We start from the raw sequence: 27,076 nt of genomic DNA, 5'->3' as shown, positions 1-27,076 counted from the left end.
CGCTGCTATCCCCACAGAGGCAGGGACCCTGTGGATCTAGTTGCCTGCTGTATCCTTAGTACTCAGCACACTGCTCAGCAGCAACAGGAGGTAGCCAAGTGTGAGTGAGTGAATGCCCTACCAATTTGTTTTCTATACCTTCTCTCCAAAAACCATAATGCAGATATTTGTATTAAACTGGTCAGCACAAGGAGCTACCTTTCTCAGCCAATCTTTACCTTACATGTTTGGTTCAACAGTATTAATGAGCTTCTATTTGTGCTTACAAGCATACATACCAGAAACAAGCAGGCTTAGTGTAAGGGTTAAATAATTTATTTTTTAAGAAAATTTGAATTTGTTTTGATAAACTGGTGTTAAGTTTACTTATTAATAACTTCTTCTTTAAGTTTCTCAGCAAGCAGTCTCCTCTTTAGTAATGTCTGCTTCTCCTCTGCTGTCATTTCTGGTTTCTCTGTCATTTCCTTAAAAAAAAAAAAAAAAAAAAGGAAAGAAAGAAAGAAAAATTGGCTATAGTATACATAAGGTGAGGTCATTTGTCTAAAATTCCCACTGCCTTGAACAAAGAGCATTTTTAGTGGAAATTTTTTTTAAAGTCACACATGGATTAAATTCCCTAAATCTCTTCCCTATAAAAAAATCTCTTCTTGGAGAAGCCTCTGGGAGGTGGTGGCTAGGATACTGATACTGCACTACAATAAAATATTTCATTGGTTCAGGTAAAATAAACTGCTGACCCTTAAGTACTCAGAATAGAGCAAGTAAAGAAATAAAATGTATAATGAAACTGTTATCATCTGCTTCACAAAATCCTCTTTACGCAATGGTCTCCCTTCCTAGAAAAGACTTGGCAAGCGCTACACTAGCAGAGAGGTGAATATGAATGGATCTGTGAGCAATGTGCATTATTAATTAAGGCTTGCTTCCACAATACTGATTTTGAGAATTCCACCTCCAGATTCACAAATTTTGACATACTCCACTTAGCCAAACCTCTACCTCCTCAGCAGGTTTTTCCTTCTGTTCAGAATTCTGCATCTGCTTAGGCCTCATATCCTTTCTCATGGACATCAATTTATCTCTCTTCTGCTTGAGATAGTATTCTCGTTGCCGGAGCTCTTCTGTCCCAAGTGTCGATAAATTCTGGGTCAAAAAAGAAAAGAAGCCATATTAAATTCAAGTTCATATAATAATTGGAATAGACACCTGACTGATTCAATTTGAAGTCTGAGTTCAAGATCATAACAAAAGCTAATTACATAACTTTTTACATTGCTTATCCCTAATATTTTGTCATTTCGCTCATAGTTTTTACAAAGTAATGTTTCTTTACTTACTGCTATTGGTCCTTCAATGATTGCATGTTCAAAGCCTGGAATCTTCAGGCCTTTTTGTGGGAGGGAGGACGTTTCGGGCAACATTTCCAGCTTTCTTGCCAAAGGTTGCACTGGCTGGTTAGCAAAACGCACTTTAACTTCTGGCAGTAATTAGAGACCAAACAGAATATTATAATAAGCGTTAATTATTAGGCTGGATTCAACAAAATGAGCTAGTGTTAATTATACTTCAGTTTTTGGCCCTGACTGGCATAGCTCAATGGGTTGGACATCATTGCACAAACCGAAAGGTCACAGGTTCAATTCCCAGTCAGGGCGCATGCCTGGGTTGCACACCAGGTCCCCCTTAGGGGACACATGAGAGGCAACCACACATTGATGTTTCTCTCCCACTCTTTCTCCTTCCCTTCCCCTCTCAATAAAAACAAATAAATAAAATATTTTTTTAAAAAGACATGGGGATGATGAACTCCTTTAACTTGATCTTATCTGGGAAGCACTTTGTCTGCCCTTCCATTCTAATGACAGTTTTGCTGGATAGAGTAATCTTGGGTGTAGGTCCCTGCCTTTCATGACTTCAAATACTTCTTTCCAGCCGTTTTTGCCTGCAAGGTTTCTTTTGAGAAATCAGTTGACAGTCTGATGGGAACCCCTTTGTTGGTAACTGTCTCCTTTTCTCTTGATGCTTTTAAGATTCTCTCCTTATCTTTAATCTTGGATGGTATAATTATGTTGTACCTTTGTCTTCCTTAGGTCCAACTTCTTCTGGACTTTCCGAGCTTCCTGGAAGTCTATTTCCTTTGCCAGGTTAGGGAATTTCTCCTTCATTATTCTTTCAAATAAGTTTTCAGTCTCTTGCTCTTCCTCTTCTCCTTCTGGCACCCCTATGATTAGGATGTTGGAATGTTTAAAGTTGTCCCAGAGGTTCCTAAGCCTCTCTTCTTCTTCTTTTTTTTTTTTTTTAATTCTTGTTTCTTCATTCTGTTCTGATTGAATGCTTATTTCTTCCTGCTCATCCCAACCATTGATTTCAGTCCTGCTTTCCTTCCCTTCACTGTTGGTTCCCTGTACATTTTCCTTTTTTTCACTTTGCATAGCCTTCGCTTTTTTTTCTATTTTGAGACCATACTCAACTGTTTCCGTGAGCATCCTGATTACCAGTGTTTTGAACTGTGCATCTCATAGGTTGCCTATCTCTTCATCACTTAGTTGTATTTTTTCTAGAGCTTTGGTCTGTTCTTTCTTTCGGGCCCCTTTTTTTGTTTTTTGTGGGTTTTTTTTTTGGTTTCAGCATGCCTATTACATAGTAAGAGGCAGAGGCTTAGGTGCTCACCCAAGCAGGGAAACTCCCATTACCACGTTGTGATGCTGTATGTGGGGAAAGGGTACAGTGGCACTTACTCTGCTCTCTGCTAGCTTTCAGTCCCTTCCACTACTTCCCCCAAGCAAACCGGGCCCTTCTGGTGCTGATTCCCAGGTGGGTGGTTTTGTGTATGTTCTAGAATTCTGTGGGTCTCTCCAATGAAACTCTCCTGTGAGGGCTCAGAGTTTCTCGTGCTGCCTCAATCCCCACAGGTGTTTTCAGTCAGGGGTTTTGAGGCTTTATTTATATTTCCCTGCACTGGAACTCTGAGTTGCATGGTCTATCTCCCCAGTTGTTTCTCCCAGTTCATCTGCACGCAAATGTGGGTCCGACGACTCCACCAGCCTTGGCCTCGCCTGCCCTAGTCCTCCAGCTGTCACCTTGCAACGAGTCCTCTCTGCCCCAGATGCCTGTTTCCAGCCTTCCTACTGGTCTGTATGAATGTTTCTTCTTAAACTCCTTGGCTGTCAGACTGCCTAGAGTTTGGTTTTCTAGCAGTGCTAGTTGTTTTCTGTTTTTAAATTTGTTGCCCTTCTTTTGGTTGTGCAAGGAGGCAAAGTAGATCTACCTATACCCCCATCTTGGCCGGAAGTTGCCATTCCATTCTAAATAGCTTTGCTAGATAGACTAATCTAGGTTGTAGGTCCTTGCTTTTCATCACTTCGAATATTTCTTGCCAATCCCTCCTTGCCTATAAAGTTTCTTTTGAGAAATCAGCTGAGTCTTATGGGAACTCCTTTTTTAGGTAACTCTGCTTTTAAGATTCTTTCTTTATCTTTAACCTTTGGTACTTGAATTATGATGTGTCTGGGTGTTGTCCTCTCTGGGTCAACTTGTTTGGGACTCTCTGTGCTTCCTGGACGTGCATGTCTATTTCCTTTGCCAAATCAGGGAAGTTTTCTTTCATTATTTTTTCAAATAAGTTTTCAATTTCTTTCTCTTTCTCTTCTCCTTCTAGTGTCCCTATTATTCAGATGTTGGAACATTTGGAGGTGTCCCAGAAGCTTCTTATATGATCCTCATCTTTTTTTGAATTCTTGTTTCTTCTTGCTGTTCTGGTTGAATGCTTATTTCTTTCTTATGCTCCAAATTGTTGATTTGATTCCTGGCTCCCTTCCCTTCACTGTTGGTTCCCTGTGGATTTTCCTTTCTTTCACTTAGGATGGCCTATCATTTCTTCCTTTATGCTGTTGTCACATTCAGTAAGTTCTCTGAGCATTCTGATCACAAGTGTTTTGAACTCTGCATCTGATAGGTGGTTGTCTCCACTTCACTTAGTTCTTTTCCTAGGGTTTTGTTCTGTTGTTTCATTTGGGCCATATTTCAATTTGGCAGCCTCCCTGTGTTTGTTTCTGTGTAATAGGTAGAGCTGCTTTGACTACCTGTCTTAGTAGCATGGCTTACTGTAGAAAAGGCACCTGTAATTGTGTGGAGTGGGGTCATAGGTAATCTCTAGGGCAAGGCAACCTGCTTCACTACTTTGTGGCTGTGTGCAGGGAGGGCTTGGAGAGTGCCACCGCCTGGCTTCTGGAGGTTTGCCTGTCACTCACTCTGTTTCCAGTCACTTACCTACTCCCTGTATGTGACCCACCCACTGGCACCTTTCCAACTATTGCCCTGGCACTGAATCTCAGAACGAATGGGTCTGTGAATATTCTCAGACTGTGCGGGCCCTTTAAGCAGAAGCTCCTAAAAATCTGGCAGTTTCTTCCACTGCCTCAACACCACTAGTTTTTACAGCCAGAAGTTACAGGAATTTATGTTCCCAGTGCTGGAACCCTGGGCTGTTTGGTCTGACTTGAGACTGGAATCACTCACTCCCAAGGTATCTATCCCCATTTTCATCCACCACACATGAGTGTGGGAACACCTGTTCCACCACCACCACCTCTCCGCGCTACACTACCTGCCCTTGCCTCTCTGTCTGTCACTACATCTCCACCCCTCATACCCATCTGCATGAATGTGGCTTCTTTAAATCCTTGGTTATCAGACTTCCATACAGTTTGATTTTCCAACAGTTCTGGGTGTTATTTGTTTTAAGGTTTAGTGATAATTTTCTGTGGTTGTGGGAGGAGGCAAAGCATGTCTACCTATGCCTTCATCTTGATCGGAAGTCAGAAATACTCATTTAAACAAATTAGAACAAGTTTTTCTAAACTAAACCATAGAACACAAGATCTGAAGTCAGAAGTCAGAAGACCAAGTTAAGTCACAGTTTCACCATCTAAGAGTTTAGTGATTTTGGACGAGTCACTCAATTTCCTTGAATTTCTTCTTTAAAAAAAGGGGGGGTCATAATATCTACCTCACACAGTTATTTTTTTTAATTGAGAAAATGATATTTCCTTAAAACCATAGACATTCATGATAAAATGAGCTAAATTCATGATCATCATTCAATTTCTACCTCAGAATTACTTGTTTTCATATAAAGAAAATCAGAGTACACTGAAAATAGATTTGACACATATTTAACAATTTCATCTGCTAACATTTCCCACAAGGGTTCTCACTGATTTTGCTTTCAACAATAGTTTCTGATTAAACAGCTAGATAAATAAGCTACCTCTTACTTTCTAGATGTGCTTTAATTCACTAGGAAAATAATATCTTCCCAAGTTCAGTTTCTTATTTACCAAATAATTGTGGTCAAGGGTGAGAATACCAAGTGTTACGTACATACACTAACTTGGGTGCTGCATCCCTGGTACCAAAGGTGGGTAGTTCGCTCACTGCTCTGGGTTCCAGGCTTCACTGAGAAATTGGAGGACTGCACTGTTTCTGTCAGCTGGGTACTTCCCACCTGAAACCTCTTTAGCTAAATTCATAGAGAACTTTAAATACCAATGGCCATTCAACACTCCCTTCCTAGGTTTTTTAAGGTTAAGTATGTATGAGAAAGTAACACATTTTTACAACCCTTATGTATTCCTATTATTAGAAAAAGTTTAGCAAGACTTCAAGCTTACCTGAGGGTGGCTGTGCAAAATGTTGTTCACCATCCCCTTGGGAATTACACATTTTTGCAGTTTCATTAGCCTGTCCTGGGGGCTCTTCAGTTTTAGCTTCTGATAACTTCAGCAATCCATAATACAATTTAAAAAGACATTTTAGATTAATATTGACTAATTCACTTCTTAAGAGATCCAAAGACACTAGTTTAAAAAAATTACTATTCTCTCTTTCCAAAGTTTCTAAGATGTTTCCAGTAATTTATGTCTTCTCCTTTTTGAGATAGGTAAGCATTCCATTTCAAATCATGTAGTGTTAAGATTAACAAAGTAGTATGATTAGGACTTTGGACTTAGCAAGAAGTAGGTTCAAACTCAGACTTCACTTTGCTATTCATGTGACCTTGAGCAAAACACCAAGAAATACTCTAAGAGAAACAAAACCACTGAATTATAAAGGTGCTTTTCCTCTTAAGATAATCTACATACTGGTACTATGACATGCCTGAATAAGCCACAAATTGGTTTATTTCCATTTCTAAAATGGAACAGCATATTTAAACCAAAGACACCATTTAAATCTTGGAAAGAACTAAGTAAACTGATCATTTGTTTTTCCTTAAAAACAGAGGAAAATCTAATTGAATGCAGCTTCCTAGGTAATTCATGGATATCTAATGGTAGGTATTCCTACGTATATTCCTAGGTAATATCATGGACATCACACTGGGTGATGAGTACATGAAGATTTGTTGTTATTATAAGCTCTACTTCTGTGTGTTAAAAATTTTCCATAACAGCCCTGGCTGGTGTAGCTCAGTGGACTGTGCGTGGGCTGTGAACCATAGGGTTGCTGGTTCAATTCCCACTCAGGGGAATTGGGGGACACACTAGAGGCAACCACACATTGATGTTTCTCTCCCTCTCTTTCTCCTTCCCTTCCCCTCTCTAAAAATACAAAAATAAATAAAATCTTTTAAAAAAGGAAAAATGTTTCCATAAGAAAAAGTCTTTCAAAACCATATGCCCCTAAAACATACCATTATTCAAGAAGCCTACCAGAATTTGTTTATAAATCAGAGTTAATACTGATGTCTTCTGACAGCAGTTTTAAACTGGTTTCTCTTCTATAACCCTTCCATTTAAAAAAATCTTTATTAATCTATATGAATCTCACTTTTATTTACTAAAAGGAGATTTACTTCTAAGATACATGAATCACTTTTTAATCCTAAAAGATCTCTCTTTCATCCACTCTTCTTTTAGGGGCCTTGGAGTAAAACAGGTTTTCCCAAGACAGTGAATGATACAAGAACGTATCATAGCAATTAGAGGGAAAAAAGGAAAATGACTTTCAAGTGATTGAGAGAGTTTGCATTAGGTTTCCTTTCCGTTCAGGGAGACTGGGGAAATGTGGAAAGACAGGCAGCTTGGAAGAAGGGAAAGAATAAATATTAGCTTCCCTCAACCTCAGCCAGATACATGTGTAATTTATCTTTAGGGAAGATTGGGCTCTTTATGGAAATAGTTCTTAATGGAGGACAGTGTGCCAGGAAGTGTGATACTGAATCTCTCTGCTTCAAGCTGATAAAGTTACAACCTGAAGTCCACCCTCAGCAGTAACTATGGTTGCTGCTTCGTAACAGTAAAGGAATCAAGCAGAGTAGGAAAATAAAATATTTTCTTAATTTTCTTTCATACATAAAATTAAGGGGAATTTTTTAAAGGCATTCCCCAAAGTATAAATGATATTACAGTTTTTTTCAAGTTAATAATCTCAGTCTTTATTGGAAATTTAAAATTTATTGGAAATTATAATTCAGAATAAAATTGTAAAGTTAAATATAAATGCTTAGAATTGCTAAGATGATATGAATACTTAGGGAACTTGTGTAGTTTCACATAAGCTTAAATTTTACCAACAAAAATTAGATGTAACAACAATGAAATACTTCTGTCACAGTAACATGTTCTATAGGCACCTGCTTTTTTCTCTTCCTTTCTTCTTCCTGGTCATATTCCTCTTTTGATTTCCTGAAATATATAAAATAAGGTAGAAAAGTAAATAAGGATTCTGTTTTGTCAAAGAAAAAATACTTAATAAGCAACGTGCTAACTAACCTAAGCTTACAATATGTGCAAGAAATTTTGGAAACAAAGATGAAAATAATAATGTTTGCCTAAAGCAGCTTATAATCAACTGAGAAGGACATACACAGCCATATACAGCATAAGATAGGTAGTAACACAAAGTACAGGCACACCCATTTCTTCTGGCAATGTGACTGACCGCTCACTAAACAACGCTCAGCAGGTTTGAAACCCTAAACCCAAACTTGAACCGCAAATCCCATTAATATAGACTTTGACCTCTCCCTTTGGTTACAGCCCCCCTGAGAAGACCCATTTCTCCCCTGTTCTAGTTTTTCCAATGGCACCTGAGTTATCACAACGCTTTCCTAATGCCATTCATTATGCAAAGCCCCATCAGCTTTTATGAACCGCTTCACTGAGGCAGTCTGATTTAGGAAAATAGCCAAGTCAGCTCTCCCATGTGTTCATAATTAAGCTCTACTACAGCAGTCACACCCCTCAAAAGCCCTTAAAATCTAAAAGTACAATGTTGATCAGGTTTCAGGCCACCAATCAACGAACAGAAGCAACAGTGTAAGTCAAAACTTTAGCAGTCTTCTAAACCTATCACCAAATATCCTTACTCTCCAAAACTGTAAACTCAAAGCATTCTGTGCTGGGTCAGGCTCCCATCTGCCCCTGCCATGGAATGTAGGATCAGACGGGAAAAACCTAAATTCACCTGCACACCTGCCCGCCTCCCCACAACCACTCAAACCCCCTGAAATTTAGCAGAGAGTCCTAGAGCTCCTTACCACCAATCAGCCCATCCCCACTCTGCTTTAGAGTTGGGGCATGGTGAGTAGGTGGGGGGACAACAGATGCTAAAAGATCTGTGGCTGTGGCTAGAGAGGAAGGGCCCCCAAAGGCCAAGGCCCCATTCTACAGGTGACATATTGGCTGCAGGTCTCCTTTGCCCTAAACCTACACATTCTCACATGAGATTTTAAAATTAGGTGCTGCAATTGCCCCTCCCTTCCAGAACTCCCATGGCGGTCAGGGACAACAGGCCCAAGGGAAAAGAAATGCCCCTTTAGTGGGCTGCACGCTCCATGCCAGGCATTTGGCTCAGACTCATGTGACTGGGGCAGGGAAGAGATGGGAAGAACAGTCATCCGGGATGGGCACTTCCCACTGTCCCCTTTCCCTTGCAGGTTACCTGCCACCCAGTCAGCTATTTGGTCTGTGGAGTCTGGATGTCCAGCCTCCTACTGTGAGACACATGGCTTGAGCCACCTCTAATACTGAGATCCAGAAGCCATGGAGCTTCCTGGTCTCTACACCCCCTTCCAGGCAGGGATCTACTGCATCCTGTTCCAGTTTAACTCCCTATTCCCACATGGGAGTGGACAAAGACCCTCCCATTTGCAGTGACCTAGTATGAGTCATCTGAAAATAACATACACCTAGTTATAAACATAAAATAATAAATCACTTTCACAGTCTTCAGTAGAAAATTTAGGTATTTTAATAGTTCATAGTATTTTGTGGGTAAAAAGCATATATATGGGTCACATTGCAAAATTCTAATGATTAATTAAAAAAATAATTAAAGAAGGGTACCTAAGGACTTCCCTCAGGATTTTCATCTCTTCCTGTTCAAGATCACCGACCACATCAGAACCATCGGTTAGGCAGTCAGGCAACACACCTGCTCAAAACCAAGGACCACAAAGAAGAATATCAAGTGAAAACATTTATTTCTCACTATCCTACTTCATCAAGAAGTACAAAATAATTTATTAATATCTGTCATTTTTAAAGTGTTCTAAGCTATTAGCTTTTTAACTGTGGTCTTTTTTACTTTTTCTTGTTTTAGGGAATCAGCCCCCCGCCAAAAGACCCCACATTTTATCTAGCAATGTTTCTTATTTTTATTGCCTATTAAAATAATAACAATTATATGTGGTAGTAAAAAATAATTTAAGCTATTATTTTCCATAATTGTAACTATCAGAGGATATACCACTGAATTCAATAAGCTCCTACTAATGAAACTATGCTCTCAAAAATATCCCTTGAATGGGAAGAGTTTATAAATAAAATATAAAATACTTTGTTCATTGAAATAGCACACTAATACTTTTCATTCATATTACAACAAATGCTACTGAGCGGCCCTACTTACTTCACGCAAAAATGCCTGGTGCCGTGCACTTAGGGGCAATATAAAGATGAATAAAACAACCTCTGCCCTCAAAGCTTCTGTGCAGATATTGGGCTAATAACTATAAACCAAGGGTCAAGGCAAATAATAATAATTCATGACAAGTAATTTTAAATGTTGGTTTAATTTACTTTATTACATAAATCACCTGATAAGCAGGTAGACTGGTAGTAAGCATTCTGTTCATATTTATAATTATATTCTCATGACACTAGCAACATACATGTCTCCAATTTTTACCTTCTATTTCTTTATCCACATATGACTTTGGGGTTTTAGATCTGCTCTAAATTAAAGTAGCTTTGTTATTCCAATTCCCTTGATCTTTAATTAAGCTTTTTATTTTGACATGATAGCAGTTGCGCACACAATTAGTTGCAAGTAATAATAGAATGACGCTATGTACTCTTTACCCAGTTTCTCCCAATGGTAGCATCTTGCAAAATCATAGTACAGAATCACAACCAGAAAACTTAAGGGTAATACAACCCATTAATCTTAAGTGCATTTAAGATTAAATTGTATTTAATCTTAAATACAATTATTATTCTCCTAATACCCTATATAAGGAAAATGAAAAGAATAATGTAACAGTATGCAATTCTTCAAAATCATCAAAATAATACCCTGATTGGCATTTCCCCCAAATTCTTTGATAAGCTACAACAGTGGATCCAGAGAGCTTTGGAATTTTTCTCACCACAAAGACAATTTTCAAAAGGTCTGAAGTTTTGAGTACAATCAACATTGCTCTAAAGTCCTCAGTGCAGGATCTAAGTTAAGCAACATTCTTAAATACAGGTATTAAAAATGCTGTGGCAGAAACTAAGTATTAGTTTATGTGTAAATGTAAGCAAACTGCCCTCACCCCTGGTCTGAAGCAGCTTTCCTCCACATCACTCCCCTCACCCTTGCTAATAACCAGGTGTGTGCAGTTAGCAGGCAGCCAAGTATTTAGAGGTGGGGCTCTGCTGTACCCTAACTCTGGAGAGTGACGCGTTATTGGTTTAAGCCAATCATAATGGTCTCATTTCCCTGCTGGAGGGTTTAATAAAGGCCTTTGAATTCAATCCTGATGGATAGATAGGACCTGAGGGGAAAACTCCTGGGGACCTTCCGTGAAAGTGCTCTCTTACTAACAAAAAGATGTACAGAAAGAAATATCCCTTTTTGTTATGAGATATTTTCGAGTCTATATGTGATGCAGCCAGAGTACAACCATGAGAGAAGATCCTAAGAACAGGAGAGAATGAAGTAACTCATCCTGGTCCTTGCTTCCTTCCCTCCTTTCCTCTGGACTTTTTGTTCTGTGAAATGATTTACTGTTTTTTTAACTTAATCTTCATTGTATTTTTCCCATTAGCATTTAGTCCCCTTATACTTCTCTCTCCCAGCCGTCAGTACACTGCTGTCCTTGTCCATTAGTCCCAATTTCTTATTGTTTAAGCCACTTTCATTTAGATTTTCTGCAATATCAATTTCACTATTTCTCTTACCAAAAATGATTCCCCCCAAAACAATTTTAACTAATAGAAAATAATTATTCAAATTCTCCATTCCATAGGTGAGAATAAAGTATATTTAAGGAAAATTCAGAGAAAAAGATTTTATGAAGCAAACTATAGTAGAGAGACAAAGGGACTGTTTTCCAAACTTACTTACACCAAAGTAACAGCACAGTGTCATGCATCACTGAGGATTAAGGGCTGGATTATCAAGATCCTGGCCACAGACAACAGCTCTCAACTGTGAAAAACACCTTAGGATTTTAGTGGATACTTATGGTGGTGGTTTGTTCTAAGACACTGAATCTCTACTCACTTCAGACAAATGAGAGGAGAATCCACGAGGGCCTTGCAACATTCTAATCATTCTAATGTTTTCCCTGCGACAACAGAAGCCCTGTTGTTGCGCGTTCCAGACCCTTGAAAGCAAACAGTGTAACTGAACTATAGCTCTCATATCTTAGGGGAACAACCAAAGAAAAGGTCCTGCTGCCAAACCATTAAAGAGTACATAGGCATGGTACAGAGTATCATGGAAATCTGTTGAGCAAAGGAACATATAAGCTGAGGACAGGTTATCAGAGCCAGAAATCTGAAACAGAGATAAGAATCAGGGTTGATAGCTCAGTGGATTGAGCACGAGCCTGTGAATCAAAGGATCAGGGTTCGATTCCCAGCCAGGGCACATGCCTGGGTTGCAGGCCAGTTCCCAGCAGGGGACACACGAGAGGCAACCACACACTGATATTTCTCTCCCTCTCTCCTTCCCTTCCCTTCTAAAGATAAATAAAATCTAAAAAAAAAAAAAAAAAGAATCAAGGTTGAACAGGAGGTAGTGCAATAACAAGTATGGTTTAGAAACTCGGATGTTTTGAGTCAGGATGTCAAACACAATTCAAGTACACAACAAGGGAAAGGAAAAAGGAAGAGCCAGAGAAACAGGCTAGGCATGGCGTGAGGGTTACCACTGCCCACAATAAAGGTCCCCACGATAAGTCAAATGGGTAGTCACATTCTCTCAACAGTAACTGCAACTGTGACCACTCAAAAAGCACTGAATTTCATAAACACAATGGCTGGCCAGGAAAATCAAGCTCTCTGAAAAAACCTAAATCATCTTTAAGTCAAATTCTGGTCTGCTTTCACTGATCAGGAATTTTACACTGTTGAATCTCTTAAGTCAGCCACAGATTTCCAAACCTGATATAAATTTATACAAAGCAGCTACATTTAAGATCATACTAAAAACAGAATAGCAAAACTGCAAAAAGCATTTAGCACTTAGATTTCTAAATTGGACATTTTACCATTTCTCTCTTGAATTATTCGAATGGCTTGAAGCTGCATTTCAATGTTTTTCTGGACCATCATTGCTTTAAAGATAGTAAAATCTTCTGCAGCCAACACAGGTTGCAAAATGGCCTGTGGAAAGAAATCTGCAAGTTAAATGACACCAGTTATAAAACTACATGCACACCCCACTTTATTGCACTTCACAGACAATGTGTTTTCATCAGCATTGAGGCAAGACCTTCCACCAACACAAAAACTACAACTTGCTCAGGGCTCAGATGATCATTTTGTAGCAATATACTATTTATTAATTAAAGTATGTACAATTTTACATGTAGAAACAGTATCTCAATTTATTTTTCAGTCTAAATAGATCTATTTGGCTTATATTCTGTCACTTGAAATTTACTGATTAATGATAAATCAGTAACTATAGAAGTATCCCTTAATTAATAAAAGTGCCCAATTAAATGACAGTAAATGCCAAAAACAAAAGAGTCTGGAAAATAAATGTAATGAGGTGTTAGTAATGTGAGAATGCAATTGTAATTTTTCTATATATAAAAACTTTCATGGAAAAGGTAGTTAGAAATTATGATGTACAATCATTTTCTGGATTAAACTGGCATGTAATAAATTAGAAAAATAAACAAAGGTGTCTACCCTAGAATACCCAAATTAACATTTCCTTTCCTACACAGAACTATTGCTATATCGAGGAGCAAATCCATTCCCAAGCTAACCAATGAGAAGTAGAATAAAATTTGAAATGCATGCAAACCCAAAATAAAACACTCAGATCTTACTCATCTTACTACAATCTTATTTCAAGCTTTACATGATATTAATGGAAAAGCCAATCACACAAAATCGTGCAGAGGCAACAAAGGGTGCCCTATTATTGTTCACAAGGGAGGTGGCAGCAATAATGTCAGAGACACCTCAACAAAAGCACCACCAAAGAGCTCTAAGCAAAGACGAGGAAGGAGCCCTTCCCGCAGCACCCAGCTTATATCCTAGACACTCGCAGGATAGCAAAATCAAGTGCAAGTGCATCTCTCTTTGTTGTGTATAAGGAGTTGACTGCTAAAAAAAAAGGTTATTTTCCCTTAAAGTCATATATATACTGTTCAAAAGGCCCAGGGCAGTGATAGTAAATAGGCTTCATCAGTGTCTCACTTAAAAATTGTGGCCCAGAGCTCAGTATTAAAATGATACTGCAGTCTCTGTGATACATTAGTGATATCTGCCAGGGCCTCCTTCTGGGATTATATCACTACATAACTTTGTGCTGGGGCTTCCTAGACTTCTTATGAAAGTAGTAACAAGTACTCTAACCTCATCAACTAACAAACACTTGAAGCCCATGACTATTGATGACAATCTGTCAACTAGAGCTTCTTTTAGCAAGAAACAGTTCGAGTTGATTCTTAAAGGTATAACACAAGGCTTCTCCAAAGTGTGTTCTAAGAGTACAGGAAGGAGAGATTATTAAATGTACATTCCTGAGCCCTGCCCTAGACATAATGAATCTAAATTTCTGGAGGATGGGTGACCCTATATCTCCCCAGAAAATTCTTATAACAAAGTTAGTTACACTGGTGAAGAAAATGGGCTCTTGGTAGTACCTACTTCCGGCTTAAGAATGAAACAAACAGCCATGTGACTCTGGACCTACCATTTAGTATTCTGACTCTAGTTTCTTCACCTGCAAATCAGTATAATAATAATAAAAGAAACAAAGTATTTCATTGAATCTAAGGCTCTATAGATTAGTAAAATATGCCATTATTTCATGTACCAATTAAGAAAAAACCTGTCAATTAAATTATTATAGGTTATCAATTATAAAATGCATTCTCGTTTCAGAGATATTATAATATCAAAAATTTGCAATTTAGAATGAAGGAAGTGATAACTTTCTGACGTGGTGTTGGAATTAAATTAGATGAGACAGCACTTTTTTTCATCCTCACCCGAGGATATGTTTATTGATTTTAGAGAGAGAAGGGGGGAGGTAGGAAGGGAGGGAAGAGTGGGAAGAGAGAGAGAAGCATGGATCAGTTCTCTCTTGTACGTACCCCAAGTGGGGATCAAACCCACAACCTTCTGGTGTATGGGACAATGCTCCAACCAACTCAGTCAACCAGCCAGGGCAAAAAGTACTTTTTAAACTGAAAAGGACCTATATAAAAGTAGCTGTTCTGGCCCTTTGAAGGCTGGTTAAGTATCAGTGTTGTGCTACACATAAAATTTTACAGCAATTGGCCTCTAATGATCCAAGAAAATGGGTCACCCCTCTCCTAAGAGCTTCCAATAAGGCAATTAAAGGAACTAAAGAGTTACTCCAAAAAACTAGCAAGTAGTTTAAAAGCAGTAACAGTCTTAAGTATCCGTTCACTGAAACATCAAACTACAATACTTTCAAAGAAGATTATGAGTTAAAACAAATGTGATGTTATCTATGTTTGAGAAAAACACATTAACAAAAAAATGAACATTGAGTCTTTAAGAATATGACAAAAAAGTTTAAAAGACATTTAAGCACATTTATACTGAGCCTAAGGTTACCCTATTATTACCTTTGATCAGAGTTAAATTACACCATAATTGTGAAAGGTACAAGTGATTTCATGCACTCATGCCACTCCATTAAGAGTTAGAACTGCAAGGAGAAATAGATGAACTCACTATCACAGTTGGAGGCTTCAACACCCCTTATCAGTAATGGACAGATTCTGCAGGCAGAAAACCAGGAAGGACAAACTGAACAGCACTTTCAGTCAACTGGATCCAATTGATATTTATCCAACAACAGGCAAATATACATTCTTCTCAAGCTCACATGAAACATTCACTAAAATAGATGACATTAGGACCAAAATCCGCATCTTAATAAATTAAAAGAATAGGAATCAGCCCTAGCCAGTGTCACTCATTTGGTCGGAGCATTGTCCCCAAAACTGAAAGGTTGCAAGTTTAATTCCTGGTCAGGGCACATGCCTGAGTTCTGGGTTCCATCCTGGGCAGGGTGCATATGGCAGGCAACTAATTGATGTTTCTCTCACATTGATGTTTCTCTGTCTGTCTCTCTCTCTATCTCCATTTCTCTCTGAATACATACATACATACATATATACATACATACATACATACATACATACATAAGAATGCTACAAAGTTGCTCTCAGACCATAATGGAATTAAACTAGAAACCTGAAACAGAACGACAGATGGAAAAATCTAAAATACTTGGAGATAACACACTTCTAAATAACACATAGGTCAAAGAAGTAGTCTCAAGAAAAATATTTCTTTTTCTTTTTTTTTTATTTTTTATTTTTTAATATTTTATTTATTTATCTTTGGAAGGAGAGAGGGAGAGAAACATCAATGTATGGTTGCCTTTCGTGCGTCCCCTGCTGGGAACTGGCCTGCAGGGAACCTGCCTGCAACCCAGGTATGTGCCCTGACTGGGAATCGAACCGTGATTGTCTGGTTCAAAGGCTCGTGCTCAATCCACTGAGCTACACCAGCCAGGGCTCAAGAAAAATATTTCTAAGTAAATGAAAATGAAAATAGAATACTCATATATCAAAATTTGTGAGGTGCAACAAAAGTACTGCATCATCCTGATATATAAGGGTTGCAAGTTCCATCCCAGTCAGGGCACATGCAAAAATCAACCAATGAATGTATCAATAATGTAACAACAAATCAATGTTTACCTTTGTTTTTCTCTCTCTCTCTAATCAATCAAAAAAAATCAAAGAACTCTTACAATTCAACAATTTGAAAACTAACAATTCAATTTAAATATGAACAAAAGAAAACAATGAGATACCACATTACATATCTATCAAAATGGCTAAAACCAAAACAACTGACAATATCAAGTGTTGATGAAGATGTGGAGCAACAGGAACTCCTTTCATTACTGGTGAAAATGCAGAATAGTACAGCTACTTTATTTTTTCTAATTATTTTTCAATTACAATTGACATACAATATTATATTAGTTTCAGGTGTACAACACAGTGATTAGACATTTATATACCTTATGAAGAGATCACCTCATTAAGTCTAGCACCCCTATGATACCATGCATAGTTATTACAATATTATTGACTATACTCCCTATCACTGGTAAGCTACTTTAGAGGAGAGTTTGGCAGATTTTTACAAAACTAAACTTAATCTTACCATTTAATCCAGCAATCTCACTCCTAGGTATTTACCCAAATAAGTGGAAAACTTTATGTTCACACAAAAGCCTGAGTACAGATATTTATAGTGGCTTTAAACATAATTTCCAAAGACTAAAAGCCACAAAAATGTCCTTCAAAAGGCAAATGGATAAACAAACTGTGGTACATCCATATACTGGAATATTATTCCACAATAAAAAAATATTAAACTACAAATCAGCATGAAGGAACCTTAAATTTATATTGCTTAAGTGAAAGAAGCCAGTGTGAAAAAGGCTACATTCTATATGATCCCAATTATATGACATTTTAGAAAAGGCAAAACTAGAAAGACAGCAACAAGGTCAGTGGTTGCCAGGATTTTAAGGCAAGGACGAAGGGGATGAGTATGTGGAGCAAAGGAGATTTGTAAGGGGCTGAAACTATTCTGTATGACACTGTAATGGTGGATATATGATGTTATGTATTTGGCAAAATCCATAGAACTATAAAACACAAAAAGTAAACCCTAATGTAAACTATGGGCTTCAGTTAATAATAATATATCAATATTGGCTCATTAATTGCTAACAAATACAAGGTCTGTTCAGAAAGTATCCAGCCATGCAACATGAAATATAGAAACATTTATTGAAAAATAAAGATATAAGAAACTCTGTATATAGGACGATGATGCCTCTGTCCCCTTCAAAGTAGGCACATTAGGACCTCACCCAGTTCTCCCAATCACCATCAGCTGCCCTGTCATATTTTCCTGAATCTCATCGATGGTCTGAAATCTCTTCCCTTTCAAAGGTGAATTTAGTTTTGGGACAAGCCAGAAGTCGCAGGGCACCATATCTGGGCTTCAGTGAGTTTCAGTCGCCTGAGTGATTTTTCACCCCAAAACTCTACACAAGACATAAATGTATGCGTGGAAGTGTTGTCGTGATGAAGCTGCTAATCACCAGTTATCCCTACTTGTGGTCTTCTGAATCATCTGAATAGTTTCTGCAGAGGAATGTTCAGGCTTAATGTAAAATATGATCCGGATTTGTTGCTCTACTCACTCAGTCATTTTGAATGTAACAGCCACACAGTACACATGCTCACTCAACTGCATCTACCACCCCCAAAGACTAGTACAGTGAAATCATCATTGTTCACACATGTGCATTCCAGCCCACTCTCCTTGGCTCCCAAGTTACAATGTTAATACAATGAGAATGTCATGCAAACCATTCTCGTTATAGTAACAATAGCTGGACTTTTTCAGGACAGACCTCGTACATTACACTAATGAAAGATGTTAATTTAAGAATCTACTATCTGCTCAATTTTTTGTAAGCCTAAAACTGCTCTAAAAAGAACTCTATTAATTTCTGAAAGTCTTACCAACATTTACACAAAATATTACCCTGTGTGTATTTTTAGAAAATAAAAGTTACACTACACATGTAATCTTTCAATGATCCAAGTTACTGGGGGAAAAAGCATAGTGTTCCCAAATTACTATTATTACAAATGTTTCTGAAGGTATTAATGTCTATCTTACAAATGTAAAAACAAATCAAGTAAAAAACACAACAAAAGCAAGAAATAGTTTGCCATATAGAAGTCTCTGGCTCTTGCAAGACATTAAATCAATGATGTGCTCTATTTTCACCAAAAAAATTCACTGGCAATGAAGGAAGTCACTTTTGGGAAAATACCACAGAATTAGTAATTCAATTGGAGACTAGTAAAATAATAAATATCTCAGTATTATATTGTCATAATTTTATGGATCATTGAGAAAAATATAAGTCATAAGCACTTTTAAAGAAACCACACATACAATGAAGTCTGTCTGGAAAAAGTCCAGTCATTATTAATATAGCAAGAATGGTTTGCATGATATCAATGTAACCTGGCAGCCAAGGAGAGTGGACTGGAATGTGCATGTGCAAACAATGATGACTTCACTGTACTAGTCAGTGGGGGGCAGTAGATGCTGTTGAGTGAGCATGTGGACTGTGTGGTGTTCAAAATGACTGAGCAAGCAGAGCAACCAATGTGCATCAAAATTTGTGTTAAGCATGAACATTCCTCCTTGGAAACTATTCAAATGACTCAGAAGGCTTTCAGGGATGATGCAATGAGTGCAGCACAAATCAAAGTGTGGCACAAATGTTTCAAAGATATGTTGAAAGTGATCCACACTCTGGAAGGCCAACAATAAACAGAACACCTGAGACTGTTGAATGTGTACAGGCTGCAATCAACAAAGATCAGCAACTGGCAGTGTGAGAACTAGAAGCTGATTCTGGGTGGATACTTTCTGGATAGACTTACATAATAAACACATGTTCTTCCAATGTCTTTTTTTAAAGATTATTTATTTATTTTTAGACAGAAGAAAAAAGAGAGGGAGAGAAACATCAATGTGCGGTTGCCTCTCACTCATGCCCTACTGGGGACCCAACCCACAACCGAGGCATGTGCCCTGATGGGGAATCAAACCAGTGACCCTGTGGTTTGCAATCCAGTGCTCAATCCACTGAGCCACACAAGCCAGGGCCCAAAGTCTTTTTTGTCTTTTTTTTTAAACTAGAGTTCTTCGTTTCATTAAGGTCATGTTTTTAAATTTTAATTTATTGATTTTAGAGAAAGGAATGGAGAGAGGTACACATCAATTTGTTGTTCCACTTATTTATGCATTCATTGGTTTACTCTTGCATGTGCCCTGAATGGGGATCAAACCCACAACCTTGGTGTATCAGGACAATGCTCCTACCAACTGAACTACCTGGTCAGGGCTCATTAACATCATTAGACCCCCTTTTACTCATGCTGACTTTAATACACAAAGAATGTCCAGGACTAGTGCTTTAGGTCTAATGATGACCAACCAGGTAAAAAGAGTCTTACCAGTTGGCATTAGTAATACAATATAATGGGAGCTGGCAACTGGTTTAAAATCAAAATCAAATCAGGCAAAACAAAGTGAAATAAAAATTACTTCCTAAATTATCTAGGGTAAGGAACTGGTTTCTTGAATTCCTTCTTAGGCACCCCATAAGGGCATAATGGAATTAGCATTCTGATCTTATGTATAAAGATGATGCAATTGCTACAAAGCAATAACCAACATTCTTTGAGCTGTTTTTCTGGTAATGGTGACGGCCTTGGCTGATTCGATCATGTTGCTATTCAGTATCTAGTGCTAGAGTTTGCTCCAAAAGAGAATAAAGCCTAACTAGTCCACATGGGGATTGAACCCATGACCCTGGCCTGATTAGCACAGTGCTAATCAACCACCAAAATAGCTACTGATAATTAAGAGAGTTATTTCCATTTATAAATGACCTTATATATGTCAGGTATTATGCTAAATGCTTTATGAACATTATCTCTTCAATTTCACAAAACCCTTTCAAAGTAGATACTATCCTTGTTTTATGGATGTGGAAATTTAGAATCAGAATGGATAAGAAGGGAAAACTGTAAAACAACTTTTGTCTGTAGTCTTATAGCTAATAAATGAAAGATCTATGATTCATATCCAGCTCTGTCTGTGTCAAAAGGCTTATCTCCTTGTACCAATCAATTGCAAATAAATCAAAATCAAAAGGTGTTATATAATAGAGCAAAAGAGAAAGATGTGTTATTATCGATCTGAAAACACAATTTTAAAATTCTGGACATCTTCATTCACAAATAATTTAAAGTTATTCTTATAACAAAATCGAAAGATGGATGTGTCTAATATTACTATGAAGACCTTTATTCACAAAGTACTTCAAACTCATTCACAATAGCTTAATTAACAGGTTGATAAATATTAACCAAAGCAGAAAATATTCCTAAAAAACAAGAAAAATAAAAACAAATACAAATGTCTTAAACTAAAACTATGGTGCATATTGAACAAAAACTATTGGTAAATTGTAAAACAACTTTTATCTTATAGAATTATTAACTAATAAAATCATGTTTGTTTACATTACTGTGGACACACCAATAACATTTAATATTTCTTTAAATGTCATGTTATATTAAAGATTTTCTGTTTCTAGAATTAGAGGTGATCAATGAGCAAAAGTTGTGGGAAGAGAACTATAGCAGGAAGTGCTGGATTAAATAATAGTCAAAGCAAGCTCTTAGAAAAGCCTCAATAAAAAAATAATGTAAGCTGACAATAATTAAGAACTACCTACTAGGATCTAAGTTCTCATCTCTGTGCTAGATGCTGGGAATGCAAAGATACTAAAACAGCTCAAAGGATTTACAATCTAGTAAGGCAAACAGACTTGAAGGAAACTCCAAATCCAGTACCAAAAATGTAAGTGCCCACTGAGGCAAAGTAAGCACTAGTCAGACTAGAGGGATCAGGAAAGCTGACTTAACAAGTAACATTTCCAGACCCTGATGATGAGGAGGATTTTTCTGGGTTAGGAAAGGGGTGGGAAGGTGGGGGGCAAACATGACAGAATAAAGGAATAGCACAAGCAAAGCTAGGAGCATAAAGGCTTTTAAGGGCAAATGGCCTGGAATGACTATAGTGCACACTGTGTTGGAAAACAATAGCAGGAGAAGAAGGCTAAAAATGTAATTTCTGGTCACATACAGACAGTCCTCATTATCATCTCACTAAGGAATTATAGTTTATTTGGTAGATGCTGGAAAGCTAATACATCTCTTTGAGATGAAAGCTGTTTGGTGGTAGTAATGTAGCCCTATCCTCAGCCTGAGCAAGAGGCTCTCAGGTGGGGGTCTGGGCTGGTACCCTGGTTCTACTAGTTACTTAGCCATGGACTTTGCATTAGTTGCTTAATGTATTTGTGCATTAGTTTTCCCATCTCTAAATGGAAGTAAAGTAGTACCAATTTCTTATCTACTTCAGCCCACCATGGCAGAACTAATAAGACAATAGAAGTAGTTCGAAGAGAAGGAAGCCCCAGGAGCCATGTACTATGGATTCACTAAGATTGAAATAGGGACACCTACAAAACTCTCAGAGATCTATATAAATAAAACAGTGGTTTGGATAAACCCTATCATCTACTATAGTTCTGAGTTCAGAAAGTTCTTTTCTAATTTTGAGACATCCATTAATATCTCAAATTATCATTTTTCAAGGTAGTTATAAAAAAGAACTTGAATATGATGAATTAGTACAATGTCAAGAATATTTAAATACTTTAAATACAATTCTTCAAACATAGCAAATTTAAATGAAACTGTGGATGTTTATGTCAAAACTATCAATATATGTTATGGAATAACACAGAAGCAAAAACCTGTGATGTGTGGGTCTTTGCCAGAGAAGAAGTGCATGCTTCTTGAAACTGATCTTCATTAATTCCAATTTCATTGAGGTAACTTTCTAAGAGCTTTTCAACCTAAAAAGAGAAAATGTAACTTTTATACTTTACATAGAAAAATTCAAAATGACAGTTTTCATGTTAAGTGTGAGTTTAGAAAAGTATAATCAAATACTTGTTCATAATTATTAATCTATATAAAATTATGCGGCAGTGATAATGTCTTTCATTAAAAAAGCAAACAACGAAAAGTTAAAATTTTTGCAGAGAATCAAATGAAATTTTATTTCCTTTACTAGAAATAACTGAAGTCAGGAATATGAAGTTTGATAAGGTACAACTCTTTCGCTACCCAGAGTGATTTTTTTAAATCACAAGACAACCCTGACTAAATTGATAATTAACACTTCCCTGGATGCATCAGCAGAAGAAGAATAAAATTTAAAGACTACATGCAAGATTCTTTAACATAGTTGTCCCAAATCCATTCCTTGGATGCTAGAGTATAAGAGATAAGTCATAAGGATGAGATGCTGAGATAACCCTTGGAGCCTGATGCAAACCCTTGGAGCCTGGTAGCACTGGTAGGTGGACTGAATTTTTTTAAATTGAAGAATTTTAATGGACAAATACATTTTGTAATTTAGAAGAGCTAAAATGACCATTATTCTAATTACCTTTAAAAATCAGTGAAAAATACTCACTAGTTCTTTGTATTCCTGATGAATCTCTGTGTAGGTCAATTTACTTTCTTCTTCATCATCAAAAACTAAATTTAAGATAAAAATATTGCATAAAAATCATTTCATTAATGCTAATATAAAAGTCTAGCCCTGGCTGATGTAGCTCAGTGGATTGAACACAGGCCTGCAAACCAAAGAGTTACTGGTTTGATTCGCAGTCAGGGTATATGCCTGGGTTGTGGGCCAGGTCCCCAGTAGGAGGCATGTGAGAGGCAACCACACATTGATGTTTCTCTCCCTCTTTCTCCTTCCCTTCCCCTCTCTCTAAGAATAAATAAATAAAATGTTAAAAAATATATAAATAAATAAAAGTCTACTTATATCTTACAAATAGATACTGGTATATACACTTACAAGTATATATTAATACTTATACATACATTCTCTACAAGGGTGGACAAAAGTTTACAGTTTGAGTACATGAAACAGAGTTTATTCTTGTATGATTTTCCATATGAAAAACTGTAAACCTACTTTTGCCCACCCCTGTGTGTTGTATAGTGTTAATTATAAACAAGTTACTTTCCTACTTAAAATCTACTTCATATGTAAAACAAACACTAATTTGCTATTTTTCAATCAATAATATAAGGCAATAGTTTCTTTATATAGATTATTAATAGTTTTTAAATATTAATTCCTTTTACAATGGGCTCCAGATTATTTTATAGTACTGGACCTTGGCTGATGAAAATTTTACTGCAAGTGGCTAGGCCATTTTTGTTCCATATAAATCAATACTGAAGTTAAATAAAACCAAAACAAATGTTTACTGAATCACATGTGTGAAGCAGTGTACATTAGAAAGATATATATTTCCTCAAGAAGCTAACAATCTAATTAGAGAAATAAGACATTCAAGAATTACAAATAATAAACTTTAAAAAACCCCCCAATCTTTCAATAATGCAAAACTAACTTCGGTAGTTTTTCTCATTTAAGACTCTTGAATGACTGCTCTTTGCCTAGAGAATAGGTACAAAATCCTTAGAAGGCCAGACGAAACCCTCCAAGATTGGATCCCAAGTCTCTCTCCCACTATTCCAACACCCAATCCTTGCATTCTTACCAATACAATTGCCTGGAATAACACCAATATAACACACTCAGCACTTCAAACCCCATTCCTTTATTCAAGCCAGTCCTAGATCTTTTTGCCTTTACCTGGCCCCCTTGTCCTAACCATTCTTCAAGATATTGTAGGTGGCACATTCTTCATGATCTACTTACTACCCACTCCCAGCTCCTAAGCTGGTTAGATACCTTGCTCTATATCACACCATGTGCCTACCTTTATTATAACACCTGCCGTTTATATTTAAATTCCATTTACCTGCCTGGCTTCCCCAATAAATTATAAATTTCTCAAGCACAAGGATTTTGTGTTATTCATCTTTTCTATCCCAGCTTCTAGCACAAGGGTACTCAATCAATGTCTGTTGAAATAAATGCTGATATCACAGAGTTGTACAAAACTATTCTTTAAAAGAGTCAAGGTAGAGCATAGCACACTAACAACCCAAATGGTCAGTGAAGTATAAAGACTTATTTCAAGGGTCACCAGAATGTTACTTTCATTTCCTCGTCATCTGCTCTATATAACAATAGGCACATATAGAATACAATAGCTGTTTTTGGTTAATTCTGAAAACAAATTACTACATTACATGTTTATAAAGGTGAGGATTACTGTTTCCCTGTAAAAAAAAATAATCACACAATCAGGTGCATTATTACTGAGATGTGGCCACTTTAGATATTTGAGGAGAAAAAAGGAAAAACAATGCTTGAATTTTTTTCCAGTTCAGCACTTAGTTGCTGTAGGGCAAATGGAATCAAAAGATTACAGAATTTCTTTTTCTCATAAAGGAGGTCAGAATTCCATATGGTTCATCAGTTTCATAATAGCATTTTTGAATTCTTTAAAAAAAGCGCAAATATGCATTTTTTTAAATTTCTTTAAAATTACCCATAGAAACAATATATGGTAAATACTATTTGAATTTCAATTATTGTAATGAAAAGATTCAGTGGTCAAACTAAACTTCTCTCTACCACATTCATGGAATCTTAAGACTGAAACGATTCTTAAAGATCACCTAGGATAACCAACCATTTGATAGCCGAATTCCCCCTTTGTAACATTTCCACCAAGTTGCTGTCAGATACACTCAAAACACTGCTACTGCCTCCAGAGCTCAATACCTTCAGAGGAAGGCTAACTTCTCTGATATGCACTGTGTTATGAAGCACTTTGTAGAAATTTGGTTTCCTGTAGCTTGTACCCACTGACCCTAGTTCTACCCACTGAACCTAACAAAACAAGCCTAATCCCTCCAGCATAAGGCAGAAGTTCAAACGATTAATGGCTATTACTACCATCAAAGTGTTGCCGGGCTAAACAACCACGGTAACAGTTGGGCATTCATTCCTAGGACATGATATCTGGCTCCTAATTTGTCTTCAAGGACTGAATGCAGAACTCCCAGTGTCAACAAAATTATCAGAACCTGGTGATGACCTTCCCCCACAGGGAATATTAAGTGCCTCATTTGTTAGAAGATACCCCCACAACCAGCACCCATTTTTGGTATAGCCGAGAGTTAGAGCTCAATAAAATGAATACAGACCACCCAGATCGCCGGTTCTGGGCCTGCAGTACTCACATGGCCCTCTCTGTGGTCAGCTGTTGGGATCTGATGGAACTCAGAGGCAACTGACCCTTCTCCCCCCAAGCCACTGGGAAGTTGTTGGAGAAGCAAGCCCATTCAAACAGTGCACCTGCCCAGAGGAGAATCGTGCAGGATCGGGGGAGAGACCAAACATGGGCTTCAAGTCTAATGCTTTTTGGATCTGTGCTTGGGCCCAGAGGGAGGGGAGTCTCAGTGCCCCGTTTCCAGTACGGTCAAAGAAAATACTGGTGTAGTGACAGCAAAACCTCCTACAAACCCAGCTCTAAACCTGGCGGACATAAGTGGAGACCAGAGAGATGGACATGGTTTGTGGAGACCACCACCCTGGCGACTGCTGGTGTGAAAGAGGTGAGAAAGAATTGTCAGTTCGGGTTCTGGTTTTTACCTTCACATTTCTGTTCCACGAAGTCCAAGATGGGGATGGACCAGTCCGGGCCTCGCAGGAACCCCGCAATGCTCTCCATCACCCATTCTACCTCTTCCTCCTCTTCCGCAGCCATCCGGACTCTGCGAGCGCCGCAGAATCTTGGGCCAGACCCCCGCAGCCAGCTAACGCCTTTCCACCGCGGGGAGCAGGGAAGGAAGTGGCGAAGAGCTGCCCCCGCAGGCAGGCCGGGTGGATGAAAGCTACGAACTAGTTAACGTAAAATGGTCGCTATGGCAACTGCTGCGCCCTCGGCAGCCGCCCGGAAGTGGAGCTTGCTTCCGTGGAGCCGCCCTGCATTTGAAGAACGTTTTCTATTGGCTAGAATAGTACAGTGAATCAAGAATAGTCTTCTGCCCATTGGTCCGGAGTTGCTGAGCCGCACCACACGCGTTCCCTTCTCTGAGAAGTAGCCAAGGCGCAAAAGTGGATCCATGGGCTTACAGCAGGGTTCTCGGGCTGAAAGGGCTTGAAAGGCTTTGAACCCAACTAAGAGCCAACCACTAGCAAACCTGCTGGTCTAAAAGCGTTTGTAATTAAAGGGTCATTTGAAAATACAAAGCCGAGCAAAGTAGCTCTGTAAGACTTGCTGATTGGCTCTTCAGGCTTTGTCTTTTATACCTCCATTGGTCTTTAACCTTCCATGCATAGGTAGAAAACAAACAAGAATTAGGAGCTTTTCAAAGGCAAAATCAAAGTTATTATTCATTTTGGTGTTTATATAACCAAATTTAGGTCAAATAACATCAGATCAACTATTAGATGAGTGTCCATGGTCAAAGTGCTTGTCTCAGAATATCTCCAAACAACCTTACATATTTACATAAATAGGGACATATATGTACAGTTACAGAACTTTTTACTGTTAATATATGACCACTGTTTCATATAAAAATATAAAGCTTCCTTCTTTACAGCTGCATAGTACTCTATAAATTACCATTTAATCAATTTTTATCTTGTTAGTGTAT

General features: G+C 37.7%; 1 protein-coding gene across 1 annotated transcript; it reads right to left on the bottom strand.

Annotated features, from left to right (window-relative positions):
• Nucleotides 1-297: 297 nt before the first annotated feature.
• On the bottom strand, nucleotides 298-26,355 carry CFAP36 (cilia and flagella associated protein 36). Its single transcript, XM_037125783.2, has 10 exons — nucleotides 26,067-26,355; nucleotides 22,950-23,014; nucleotides 22,222-22,323; nucleotides 12,767-12,881; nucleotides 9,351-9,438; nucleotides 7,637-7,688; nucleotides 5,673-5,778; nucleotides 1,338-1,477; nucleotides 1,000-1,143; nucleotides 298-464 (listed from the first exon to the last, which is right to left on the bottom strand). Exons 1-10 carry the CDS (start codon nucleotides 26,179-26,181, stop codon nucleotides 363-365), a joined length of 1,029 nt encoding a protein of 342 aa, XP_036981678.2. The 5' UTR covers nucleotides 26,182-26,355; the 3' UTR covers nucleotides 298-362.
• Nucleotides 26,356-27,076: the final 721 nt, after the last annotated feature.

The sequence above is a fragment of the Artibeus jamaicensis genome, unplaced genomic scaffold, assembly GCF_021234435.1.
Source record: "Artibeus jamaicensis isolate MK-2021 breed Jamaican fruit bat unplaced genomic scaffold, CSHL_Jam_final contig_465, whole genome shotgun sequence".
NCBI lineage: Eukaryota > Metazoa > Chordata > Mammalia > Chiroptera > Phyllostomidae > Artibeus > Artibeus jamaicensis.
This window is presented reverse-complemented; position numbering and strand designations above follow the sequence as displayed.